At 33.8% G+C, this 13,722-nt stretch overlaps 1 protein-coding gene across 5 annotated transcripts in view; it reads right to left on the bottom strand.

Annotated features, from left to right (window-relative positions):
* Positions 1–1,671: 1,671 nt before the first annotated feature.
* Positions 1,672–13,722, bottom strand: part of ARHGAP12 (Rho GTPase activating protein 12) — a 121,111-nt gene continuing 109,060 nt past the window's right edge. For all 5 annotated transcript variants that reach the window (XM_028505596.2, XM_028505592.2, XM_028505593.2 and 2 more), the window contains 8 exons: positions 13,386–13,484; positions 10,441–10,543; positions 9,071–9,187; positions 7,299–7,397; positions 5,411–5,488; positions 5,172–5,306; positions 4,850–4,952; positions 1,672–4,007 (listed from right to left, as the gene is read on the bottom strand). In XM_028505596.2, the coding sequence (XP_028361397.1) occupies positions 3,833–4,007; positions 4,850–4,952; positions 5,172–5,306; positions 5,411–5,488; positions 7,299–7,397; positions 9,071–9,187; positions 10,441–10,543; positions 13,386–13,484 (909 nt within the window). In that variant the 3' untranslated portion in view covers positions 1,672–3,832. The remainder of the gene's footprint in view (positions 4,008–4,849; positions 4,953–5,171; positions 5,307–5,410; positions 5,489–7,298; positions 7,398–9,070; positions 9,188–10,440; positions 10,544–13,385; positions 13,485–13,722) is intronic.

Genomic DNA, 13,722 nt, shown 5'->3' with positions numbered 1-13,722 from the left:
TGGTTGTTCTGACAGCACTGTGGATTTAATCAGCATCACCAGGTTGAGTGCTATTGCAGTGTGAGCCACAACTATTAGAACCATGGAAAAGATCTGACTACCAGAATTAATGATTAAAAACCTTAACCGAAACTCCTTTTCTGAAAACATTGAGAAGTGGTAAAATAAACGCCTAGGGGTGGGGGGAGGCAGGGGAGGCTGATGAGAAAAACTGAGGAACCAGACTTTTCTAAATACATATCGCAGTGGTTTATGAACCAGCTACCTTGGTCTACAAGTGCTCTGTTTATGAGAGTACCATGAAAGTGCTCTTTTCTTTCCCTTTTTCCTGTGGGAGAGGGAAGCAATGAAGGAAATGAAAGAGTTCATTTAAGTGCCATAGTCACATAAAGCTAATTTGTAAAAGCTCACTCCAGCTGAATATATTTACAGCCACCACTGGTCCACAAAACTTCAGTTGAGAAGACTAATTGAGATTCTTCAGGAGAACTGCCTTGTCTGTAGCAGTTACAGAGCGTCTCATTAGGCATCTGTCCCTCCCCTTCTCTAGAGTATGAGTCTGACTCTGCTCACTTGGGTTTACAGTGTGTGCACTTCCCACAGATCCTAACGCACGGTTAAGTGTACGACTGTGGATTCTGTTTGGCAGCATTCATACCTTTTATTTTGTTGTTGCAAACTAAAGTTGCATTTAATAGGACTGTATTACTTATACTGCAATATTGTTTAAAAAACATAAACAGCAACTGCACCCCACCTCTGGGACTGTAACACACAGGCCGCTCAGGTCCCTATTTACCGCCTTTTCTAGCTCACACCAGAGAAGCACTTTCTGTAAAAGAGGATCATTAAAGCTGATGGCTGGAGTTCAGAGACTAGTGAACGCCATAAAATCTTATTTTTTACCCATGTTCAATTCTATATTTAGATGCAATATTTGAGCATTTGACTTTTATTAGACCACAAGAGTGCGACACCCATTTGACTGTTTTTATTTTCCCATTTGACTATTTTCTTCTTTACTTAAATGACATGTGACAGGCTTCTCTGTGTACTTTTTTTAAATGCGTAAAGATGCTGGAGAAATTCGTGTCATGGAAAACTACTTGCTTACTTTAAATGTTTAATCAGAAGGCTCTCCCATGAGCTGAAAAAAAAATCTCTTGGCATAAATACAGAATACTATTTTTTCCCTTTCACTGATGCTAATATCTAATATTATAGGCTTACAAAAAAGCATGGGATGAAACAAACTAACATAGTATCAAAGTCTCAAGGTCTCTGCCCTTAGAGTCATCAATGAATTTTCATGTGCATGAAAGCCATGGCGTGCGTACATACAGCCATTTACACACACATGTGTGTGTATGTGTATATAATGCCTATGTCTCAAGTTTGGCTTGATTATTCCATTTGTGCTTTTCATTTAATAAAAAAATATCTACAGATTTGCCTCTGAAAGGTAACATCATTTTTTCAGAAATATTTCATAATTAACTTCTTCAAGTAAAAGGTGACATTTCTTACTGTTTTAAAATTTAAAGTATTTTTCTTCTAACCGGAATGTAGTAACACTTGAATAAATTTTTTTCTTTCAATTTCCAACTACCTTTTTTTATGTCATGCTGATGTAAATTTAGTAAATGAAATTCCATTGACAATTTATTTCAGCCTTTAATATATTTTCTACTAAAACTCAAGCTGTTAAGACAGGAAAATATCACTGGTTTTGTTATTACAAAAAAACAAGTGAGAAATTTTAATTCACAAAGGATGAAAACACAAGACACTGATCTCACTGTGCATACAATATTACAACACGCTGATTAGCTACAGACTAATAAAACATTTAAGACCACATACACACATATGTACTTTGAAACAAGAAATACAGGACAGTATTAATCACTGATACGTCTATAACTACCAAGAGAAAGAACATCACAGATTTGAGTCTAATTGTTTCCTGGCACACGATCACTACAGAGGCCAGTCCTAAATCATGTTGTATTGGCAAGGATATCTTTAGGCAAATATGAACATTCTCTTTGGGGGTTATTCTCCCTGCCCAAGACAATCTGCTTTCCCACAGCCTGGTTTGTCACCAATTGAGCAAGATCACAACAACTAACAATAGTTTTATCACAAACTCAGGTGAGAGGTTTTTAAGATAGATCCTACAAAAAATATTTGTTCCCAAGGAAGGTAATCTATAAATTATAAATGCAATTCTAAGAAAAAGAAACTTTGTTATAAATCATTCACTTTCAAATACTGATGAAGAAATAAAAACTGTGGTAGGGAAGGTAAATGAGGCATTGATATGGAGTGTGTAGAAAAGATGTAAAATGAGGAAAATACATTTGCCATAGAAAATACAGATTCAGTGGATTTTTAAAATGAGGTATGCCAGTAAATGCAAAAACAAAAAAATTTAAACCCAAAAGAAACATTTCCAATGGAAAAAATCTCTACACCTCTTATAGTTTTCTTTATTCAGATTAGACATTTCATATACAGTAGTTAATCTAGAAAAATACATTTAAAAAATTTTTCAACAGACCATGCTCTCTGTAACAAAATCTTCCAAACCCTGTTTTTATTGTACAAACCAGTCTACATTAGTAATGTAAAAAGAAATTCTCAAATTTAGCAATGTCATTTTCTATCTGACATAAATCTAATTTGCATATAGGTTTCCACTATTCATAGTGCAGTTAGAATTCTGTAATAAATTGTTTTCTAATGTATTCTGTACATATTAAATAACCTAAAAGGCTCCTCTTGTAGTGCATTTACCATTTAGCAAGTCTATTCAGTATTGTTCCAGTACCATTTGCATTACAGTGGTTTGCCTGTAAATGTAATTAAAAGCTAAAAGTGCACACAGTTAAATTTCTCAAATAGCGACTTATTTTGGAAGGAAACCTAATATTCACAGAAAAGATTACCAATATAATGATTAGAAATGTAGGGTGCGAATGTACTCTGAGGCTATACAACACAATTATATACATACACTGAAGGATATTAAGTCTTCAGCCTATATTTACATAAGATAATGTCTGTTTCCACAGGGTCATACCAAAAATTCAGTATGGCACTAGATATAATTATGATTGTTAGCTAAATCAGTGTAGCACAGACAGCCCCAAAATACCCTGAACTGAACTATGCTAGATTAAACTCCAGTATATCACAGTGTTTTAAGTAATATTAGTGTGCTGCCCAAATAAGCAACTAAGATAGCCCACAAGGATGCTGTGCAACCCGGGAAAAAGACAGCAAGCCTCCATCAAGGAATTATGTCTGTGTTATGATAAATTTTAGCTCTTAGGCTGTACTGCATGCAAAAACCCTGAAAAAGAAATATATAGTTTTCAAAACAGATATACTTCATTTTGTTTAAAATGCCCAGGAGTGATTTCAAATAACTGATAGTAAACATTGTTCTATCAAGTGATGAACCTAACAAATCACGAAGTTCTACATTATCCAGTTTGAAGGGACAAAATGTAGATTTCTACCAAATTATCCAGTGTGTATGACTGGTTAGAATTGCAAGTTTTGATTTTTACTGAAATTCATCATATGAAATGCAAACATTCAGGATAAAATTAATTCAAAGTTACACACAGTTATATCACCTTGCAACAAAGCAGCAAATATGAGGGCCTAATACCCATCTTGACTCTTTCAGTCCCTTCTGATCCCTCAAAAAAGTGCAAAATCAAAGAGTCACTGCTTGGTCGAAAACCAAAATGCAACACATATAAGGATTTGAAATCTGATAGAATCCGGCTCCTATTCCACAGGTTGTCTTCAAAAGAAATCAACGTCCAAAGATGGAATTAATTTCCAGGAGAATTAATTCTACGATCTGGTTCTGGTAGACAGTATGAACTGCAATATTACCAGTCTCTTTCTCTGGCTTTAACAGAGTGGGACCAAAAACAATTGCTATACTCTGACAGGTCATTCGGTTTTTTTCTCCATTTTCTATCACTCTAAGGGGGAAAAAATACATCGTTAAAAGAGGTGAATTCTTCAAATTGTATTACAAATATAAACACTTTGCATTTAGAAATGAGGAATAATGCTCATTTTCCTAAGGTACACATAAACTATTTAGCCAAGTAGAATACAAACCAAATGTCATGTGAAGCTTGCTTCTGGATAAGCACAGCTGGACAATATAATTATACATACTCTAACAGATTTAAATGTGTGTTATTTTGGCTTAGTGTTTAAAATAAGACACACTTAAATATGAGTTATAATTCAGGTAACAATGCTTATTCCATTAGATTAACAGGGAGAAAAAATTTCATTAGGGCTCAGAGATCAAACTTTGAACCTTACTCATTTTATAGTTTGTTTATTTTAAAAATCTCTCCCACTGAGTGTGGGAGAACACTTATTTCAGTGTTCTAGTGGTCTTTCAGAAGGAAAAAAATCAGTTATCAAGGTAGCTACCTAGGTAACTTAGAGCAATGATGGCTTTATTTTAAGGTGACTGAATAGCCCTTGTTTAATAACCCATCTCATCTTCACATTAACTTTTGTAACAACTTTTGAACACCTACTACGTATTTGCTAGGCACTATGTAAGTACTACATATATAACATCTACTTGAATGTATTCTTTGTACCAAGCCATTTTATCTATGAGAAACTGAGGCTCAAAGGAGCTATCTTTTTCAAGTTGCAAAGACCATAAGTAGCACAGCTGGGATCTGAATCTGGATCTGGCCCCATGGGTACACTATACCATGTCTCATAACTGTGCAGTTCCCTTATTTTTTGTTTTCCCAAATACTATTTCTCTTTTGTACTGAGACTTGATTACCTTTTGAGATGTCTAAAAAGGATCTGCATTGTATCTTGATTTGGCTTTGGCAACTGTTTGATTAGTTCCTTAACAGCAGCGACTCGCTGTCTTGGTTCTTGTTCTGAAAAAAGATAATAACTAGAAATACTGCATGAAAACTAAAAGCAGTGACATAGTTTTGAAACTGATATTTGGTGATACACAGTGACATCTGGTGGTCATTTTTATAATTTCTGGAGTAAAACAATCCACTGAATAAACTTAAGAATATAGTGACTGAATCTGTGGAGAGGATTTTCAACATCTAGGAAGAAAAACAGAAGCAGAATTACACACTTACTAATTGCATTCACAAAGTCATTGAAGTGAATAAATGTAAAAAGGGGTTCTGGTAATTCTCGAAAAAACATTTTGAGTGCTCCAGTAATGACATGAATATCTTCCCATTTACTATCATTCAAGTCCAATTTCTCATCTGAAAAAAACAAAACAAAACAACAGAGATAGGAAAAATTTTAAATTACTTTAATTCTAACAGTTATGATTATTTTGACATAACAAGAGGGAATATGACCTTACCATGATTGACTGCAAATCTCAGTTTCTGAATCACTGCAAGGTTGCCACTTACTCTGTATATCCCATCAACATCCAAACCTACGAGACAAATATTTTTACATTTAAAGCACTTGTCTGACTCTTCTAAAAATGCCTACATGTTTCAGAATTCTTTTTTTTTTTTAAGGGATTAATATCCAAAATTTATTAAAAAAAAACTTTCAAATTGAACACCAAAGAAAAAAAACAATCCAATTAAAAGTGGGCAAAGGACCTGAATAGACGCTTCTCCAAAGAGAACATATAGATGGCCACTAGACAGGGAAAGATGCCCAACATCACCAATCATTAGAGAAATGCAAATAAAACCACAATAGGATATCACCTCACACCTGTCAGAATGGCTATCATCAATAAATTGCCAAACAACAACCACTCATAAGATGTGGAGAAAAGGAATCCACTGTTGGTGGGAATGCAGACTGGTGCAACCACTGTGGAAAGCAGTATGGAGATACCTCAAAAAATTAAAAATGGATCTGCCTTTTGTCCCAGAGATCTTACTTCTTGGAATATGTCCAGAGAAACCCAAAATGCTAATTCAAAAGAACATAAGCATTGTGTTCCCATCCACCATGGATGAGAGTAAGTCTACCAAGACATGATCTGTTTGGGGAGGAAAGGTGGCCAATCTCTCAAAGGAGAAGGACCATGTTTCAGAATTCTTATTCATTAACATTAGCCTACATCAAATGGGCAAATATTCTTTTCCCCTAAACAGCTTTTTACAGATGCTTGACACAGAAAGGGGTAGAAATTCACTCTGATATCTGTTTAATAAATAGCAACAATTCTATTTTATCATCAAGGAAATCACCTCATTAAACTTTAAATGCCAACAATTGAAGATAAACTTCTGCAGACACTTGGGGATAGTTCACCAAGAAAGACAGTAGATAAAACCAGCCCACCCACTTTTTATATGCCATCTTATCATGTAAATGCACATATTAGAGCGCTCTCTTAAAAATGCCTGTCATATTAATATTGCTTATGATACATAAATTCATATAAGCTAGCAACTAAAATAATGGTTCTATAAAAACAACTGATAATTTGAACATTTAGCAATTTCTTTTATATGTGAAATAGAACCACTTGAAATTCACACAATTAAGCCTAAACATTTAAATATTCATTACATGATAATGTTGTACACATTAAACAAAGCTACTCATTTAACTTCGAATAAAAGCAAGCAGCATGGTGTCTGTACTGTCACGCTGACAAAGCAGAGTCAAAGAGACCTATAACTAGCAGAGATGACAAATAAAGCAAATAATTGTACGAGATGTTTTTAATGATCTACAGGTATACATTAATGATTAGTCAAGATATTAATTTATATACAACTAGTATATATATTATAAACATTTAAGAATTAACCAAAATAAAAATTATTTTGTCTTATTTTACAGTAAATGACATAAAAAGGATTAGATAACTTGATAGTTGATTTAAGTTTTAAAATATCTCATTTTCATTATAAACAGAAGTAACTTTTAGTAAACACAATCTCTTATCTTCTACACTGTCAAATAATTTCTTAATAAACTCAGCTTCACAATCACTACTTGTTCATATAAGCAAATAAAGGCCAACTCCAAATGGCTTCAAAGAATACAATCAATCATAAGTGCTGAACATTTATTTAATAGATGCCTACACAGGTCTTAATTAAAAATAAGTATAAACAAGTAAGTTTTTTGCAAACAAGATGGTTTTCTTAACATCTTTCAACTATAAAGAACTTTTGGTTGCATCACTCAAAATCATAAAAATCCTAGGGATTCTGATGGCAAAACAAGGGACTGGTATGCTTAACATTTTTTAAAAGTCATTTTCTTACCATACTCTTCCACATGTTCAATGCATAACTTCACAAATTTTGGCACTGTGCCATTCTCTCTCTGACAAAGATTAGCAAGATTGGCTCCAAATACCTGATCTGAAAGAGATTTGTTTTTTACAATGAACCACTTTGCTAAAATTTAGCTCACAAAATAGCTAAACCGTTCACAGTGACACGGAAGCCATTCAGTGCATCCGGAATTGTTTGCCACGACTTATGCTTTATAGGACCTGCACTCTGCCTACCCCCTTCCAATTTCATTTCAAATAATTTCTCTTCTTTACTAAATTCTGTGAACACCCCAACTTATATTTGCTCAAGAACCTTATTACTTTCTACCCCATGTGTAGAAATCAATATGCCCCTAAATTCAGCTCCTCCTCATCTCATTACTCCTGGTCTCAGCTAAATGTCATCTCCACAGGAAAATCCTCTGAACATGGTATCTAGCACCCAGTCCCTCTATTTCATTATGAGGTGAGGTTCTTCATAGTACACATCATGCTTTTAAGTTATCTTGTCCATCTCTCATTTTTGTATGTTTCCTGAGGGCAGGGATCTGTAATTCTTGAACACCAATAGGTATTCAAGCCTAGCACTTAGACACTCAAGTACTCAAGCATATGCATGCTCATCAGATGCCAACACTTGCTTTCACAAAGTATGTTTCAAAGGCTGTTCTATTAATTTTTCAACCCGAAGTTTTGAAATGCCACATTTGTGCTAAGCATTCAGGAAAACAAACAAAATATTTCAAGTGATGAATAACACCATAAAATGGCAACTGTTTATATTTCTCATTGAATAGGCCCAGTGAACAAACTAGTGGCCGTGTGCATTTTGATTAATTTGTCATTTTTTTCCTTTTTAAGGTTCCAGACTCAAAATGCTAAATTCCTATGATTATCTGGAAGTACTTGTTTGTCTACGACTCTTTCTGTTGTTAATCTGAAACACTTAATTAGCTGAACTCTTCCTGGAAGTTTTAAATATCTTTCAAATAAAATCCACTCGAGTATTTTAATTTAGATACTTTCCAAATAGAGGTTCCAATGATGGTCTTTGTCATAAACATCACAGAGACAAAAAGATATATATCTTTAACTTATATCTTTATTTACAAATAACTGTCACTCTTTTGAGTCATGTATCTAAAAAATTTACCTTTGGGATTAAACTGCTTGTGAGAACTAAAGGTATATACATGTATATTGTATCTTCTTTAAAATCTTATTTTGTATTTCTGAAGAATGCCTTCTTATGAAGTGACGATCCTACGCATTATGGTGCTTTTTTTTTGAAATAACAAATGCATATAAATTAGGGAAGAACACCTTACACTAATTTTTAAATTACCTTAAATGAGAACTGAAAATAAGAACAAAATTGCTTGTTCAGTATTTTTCTTCTTTCTACTGTTAATGGCTGTTTATTTAAAATTTCTTCTGATCTGTGCATCTCAAACTAAAAATCATGTCTTTTAAAAATCTGCCACCCATCTGATCACATTCATGTATTTAGTTCCTCTTGTACAGGGTTGCTAAAAACTTAGTTTGGTATTTATGTCTGCTCAATGCTTTAGTTAAAATAAACTCTTCATGTACATAAAAAATCAATTTTAATTACTCAAATATATTTTAATCACTGAACTTAAAAGCTTTATGAATAAGGAATAAGAACATTCTTACAGCTGGAAAATTTTTCAGTTTTTAAATGTCTTATTTCTGATTATGGCCAAGTTCATTATTATAAACATCACTTCTACCTACCTTTAATATAACCCTTTTCACGAACAGCTTGCAAAGTGGGACGCCGTGTAAGAAACTTCTTTAAGTTTTTCTTGGTTTTTTTCTGTTCTGAAGAATCAATGCTAGACACTTTCATGGCTTAAAACAGATATTAAGTACTTCATAAAATAAAAACTTTTTGAAAAAAGTATTTTCAACCAACACTCAAAATATATTAATCTCATGTAAAAAAATCACAGTATAAATTCAGTTATTCTAGCTTTAATATGATTTAGAGTAACATATGAAAAATCAAATAAATGCAGACTCAATTTCAAAGTGACAAATCAAACAAGACATTTTTTTTTAATCACTAAGCACTGACCACAAACTGTACCTTCTATGGTATATGTATTAAGGCATTCCTAAGTTACTCTAATTTATACTCACTATTTCATAAATGATATAACTTATCTTCTTTGACCCTCCATCAGTTTTAGAAGGTAAAAACAAAAAGCCAGCAAAAAAAATAATAAAACATAAACAAAAAATCCCTATTCTTCCCTATCCTTACTGAACTAAGGTGGGGGAGAGAAAGAAAGAGATCATAATTATTTGTAGTTTAGACTAAGACTCATCATAATTATCTGTACTCTGAACTAAGAAACCTTTGGAAAATGTGCTATGTTGCCTTTAGTACTGATTTCAATTACAATAAGACTAAAAAAATAATTTCTTGAAAAATAACTACATTTGAGGAAATACTGTATTAGTAAAGAATTACAATGATAACATTTTTATCTGTTTACACTGTTATATGGTGACAATGTCAGTAATCGGCCTAAACTTCATTGGAAATACGTAGATTTGTTAAAATACATTAAACAAAGTTCAGAGTCATAGCTAATAGCCTATTTAAACAATGTAATTCACAAGGGGCCCACAGTAGACAATGCTATTCTTAAAATTAGCTGCTCTTGCAGAGACATATCCTAGTCCAGAGGAAGCTGCCTGGTGTCCAGTATGGAACCACTGTGTATATCCCGTGACTTTGGACTTTTTAAAGTGTAAGACTGTACCTGGAATCGTAAACAGTAATTACATGTTTCTAAATCAATAAAGTTCACCTTTGTAGAGACCTTAAAAGAAGTACATCTTAACATGTTTTTTCCCTCTTGAAGTATCACAGTATTTCAAAATTAATGACTCTCTAGGGATGCACATGATGAGGTTGAACAGTGACATGAGTTAGTTAACAAGGAGAGGACTGAAATATTGAGATTGCAAGTACTTAACCTTATAGCTTTCTTACAACATTGGAGATTTCACTCAGATATTTATTTAAAATGTTTGAAAAGCAAAGAGAATAAGCTCCCTCAAACCAACAGCCAAATAAAAAAAGAATAACTTACAACGAAGTTTTTTAGGATCCTTATGGTCCTTTTCTTTATCATGCTTTTCTATTCCTGGTGAATCTGGTACTTCCTCTTCAATTGCTTCTTCAGCTTCTACTGTCTATGGGTTAGATATTTCCCAAACACACATTACTTTTGATTACTTTAGATTTAACAGCACATAATCAGTGACTGGCTCTTCCAAATAATTTTAGGGAACTAAGTGTCATATATACAGTAGGTATGATTTAGATATTTGATGAATCATTTAAAATTATTTTTTCCCTTTAGATGGCATTAATTCTGAATTCCCAAAAATAAAACATTACTGATAAGTCACAGGACAATGGGTTTACATCGACGATGAAGCAATCTTGCCTCACTTTTGATCAACTGCATATTTAGTGACAGAAATAACAGTTAAAAGGTCAGGCTACAATCTGTGGTGACAGAACAGGATGAAGCTACATACTGAAAAAAAAGTGTAAGATTAAAATAAAGTTGAACAGCCAATGGTGCATTAATTTTTCACACCAATGAGCTTTTTAAATTACAGTTTGGGTCAATAATTAATCATTACTCACAAACTTGTGAATGTTAGGCACTGAAAGAAATGTTAGAGATCCTCGTCCACAGTCTACCCATGGTCACTTTTACAGGTCAGAAAACTAGACTGAGTTCCCAAAGGCAACCTGGATTTGCCTTTCACACCGAGACATTTACTCCACTAGGAATTTAATTTTGTATATAATGTGGGGAAAGGTTCAGATTTCTTCTTGAATATCCAGCTGACCGAGCCTCATTTACTAAAAAGTTTATTCTTTCTCACTATTCTACAGTGCTCTATCTGGCATAAGTGTCCAAAGGTACGGGGATCTGTTCCACAGATCTTTGTATCTATCCAGTATGGACAAGACATTGTATTAATTATCTTGACATATGCTAGATCAAGCCCTTTCACATTCTTCTTCAAAAAAGTCTTGGATATTTTTAGCCCTTTGCATTTCTGTATGAATTTTAGAATAAGCTTCTGAAGTTCCACCAGAAAACTTAGTGGGATTTTGAATGAGATTCAAAAATCTCAAATCTATAAATCATTTAGAAGTATATCTTTACATTACTGAGACTTTTAGTCTCAATGAACATGATGGTCGAACATGATACTTATTTAATTAGATCTTCTTTGATAAAGTTTTGTAATTTTCCCTTCAAAGGATTTGCAGATCTTGCACATTCACTCCTCAGTCTCTTTTGCCACTCAGTAAACAGTACATATTTTGAAATTTCATAGTCAGTAATACATTCCTCTCTTTTACTTGGTTCCCAGACCCTAAAGGGTTAAGTTTAAGAAAAAGCAAACAAAACAAAACCCACTTTTTCTGTAAGGTCTTCCTTAGCCCCTACACTAAGTTATCCCCTACTTCGTCAGTGTTTTTATTGTATGTTGTACATCCTGTAACATCACGAAAACTCATCACATGTCATCATATGAACTGTTCAGCTGTCTGTCTTGAGTGGTCTTCTTTCTTTACTGGCAAGCTTCACATAAAGGTGCTTTATCACCCAGTGTGTATGGCATGCACACACATTTGTCAAATGAATGCAGCCAGACTTGCTTTCAAGAAATAGTGAGCAGATTACTGTGACTGGAGCAGAAAGCCCATATTGGGTAGACTGGATGGCACAACTGAAAAGACAGATTGGGCTCAGGCTGTTGAATTTTAATGGGAGTCACAGAAGGTTTCTAAGCAGGAGAGGACTGTAGAATTGACATTAGGAAGTTTCAGATAGCAATGGCATTATGGATGGATTGGTGGGACATGAGATGAAATAAGGAAAACTGTTTAGGAGGTTACTCTTAATATAAACATATAAAGGCCTGTGCTGGGTTCAGGAATAAGTGGAAAGGAAGGAGCAAGATTCAGAAATATTACAGAATATCATAAACTACAAAGGAAGAATATATATACTGTACACAGACCGATGAGTCATGTGCTAGAGGAAGTAAAAATTAGGAGGAAAAGTTAACTATACTCCAAAAGTTAACTATATTCCAAATCTGGGTGTTCTGAACTCGAATGAATCATAGAATTTTGCAGCTTGAAAGGATACTTAGAGGCAATCAAATCCAACTTCCCTATTTTATAAGTGAAATGCTGGGGCCCATGGTGGTAAAAAACCTTGATCACAAAATATTAATTAGGAGGCTTCACCTATAAATTCTCTGAAAGATATCTTAATCTCTACTAAAGCCAGTAAAGCTTTAGTCATCCCCAACTTTTTTCTGTCTTCACTTAGTTTAAAAACCACAGCACACTCATTTTTGTCAATGGCATACAGTCCTTATTTAGGAGCCATGCCCCCAAACAGTGAACAGCTAAGAGTACAGTCTAAGAAGGTAGAGCCCTGAATACAAATCTGAGATTCTTTTTGGTTGCTATGTATGCAGGAAGAGATTTACCAGGAACACAAGGGCACTGGTAGCAGGAGGGGGCAGAGCTGGAACACCTGACAACACCTTGGGGGATGGATACAGAGACGTGTCACTAGGAAAGAAAAAGTGCTAATAAAGAGACTATAGCTTTATTCATTTCACAATTTTTCATAGGACCTGTTTCCGCCAAACAGTACTATTTCCAGCTCATTCAGACACTGAATAAACCCTATGTACTAGGCACAATCTGACTGCCCCTTCTTATTGAAGTATTTCTTTTTGGACCAATGCCTCATGTGAAAATTAATTAAAATGACTTAAATATTTTAAACAGTTAAACATTATATAAATGAGACTGTTAAATCATTTACCAACCCCTGGGAATTACTAAGGTGACCATCATCTTCCCCACCACTGTAAAATGTGTTTTTTCATATAACTTGGAATCTAGATATGTAGTAACCAATCAAAAAGCCAAAGAGAAAAGCTGCTCTGAAGTAAAAGAAATTGACCTAAATCAAACACATACCTGATTATTGATGGTAGTACTAAGAACTTTAAACCAATCATTAATAAAAGTGTCATTATCAGACTGAATTAGCAGTTCTGTTCCTTGACGGGTTTTTAGCTTTAGAGAAAAAGAAAAAGAGAGAATGGTTACTGCTTACAACCAAATAAATGAATACATTTATATTCAAACTATAAAACCACCAGCAGATTAGATGCCATATTTTATATTGTGTGATGAAAGGTTTAAGTACTACACAGCAATGGAATATTTTTATTTTAGTATAAAACACCACCTGAATCATTTTATAAAACATGAAGTTTTTCTCACAGTAAATTCTCAGTGAAAATCGAATATT

The sequence above is a fragment of the Phyllostomus discolor genome, chromosome 1 (genome assembly GCF_004126475.2).
Source record: "Phyllostomus discolor isolate MPI-MPIP mPhyDis1 chromosome 1, mPhyDis1.pri.v3, whole genome shotgun sequence".
Classification (NCBI taxonomy): Eukaryota; Metazoa; Chordata; class Mammalia; order Chiroptera; family Phyllostomidae; genus Phyllostomus; species Phyllostomus discolor.
This window is presented reverse-complemented; position numbering and strand designations above follow the sequence as displayed.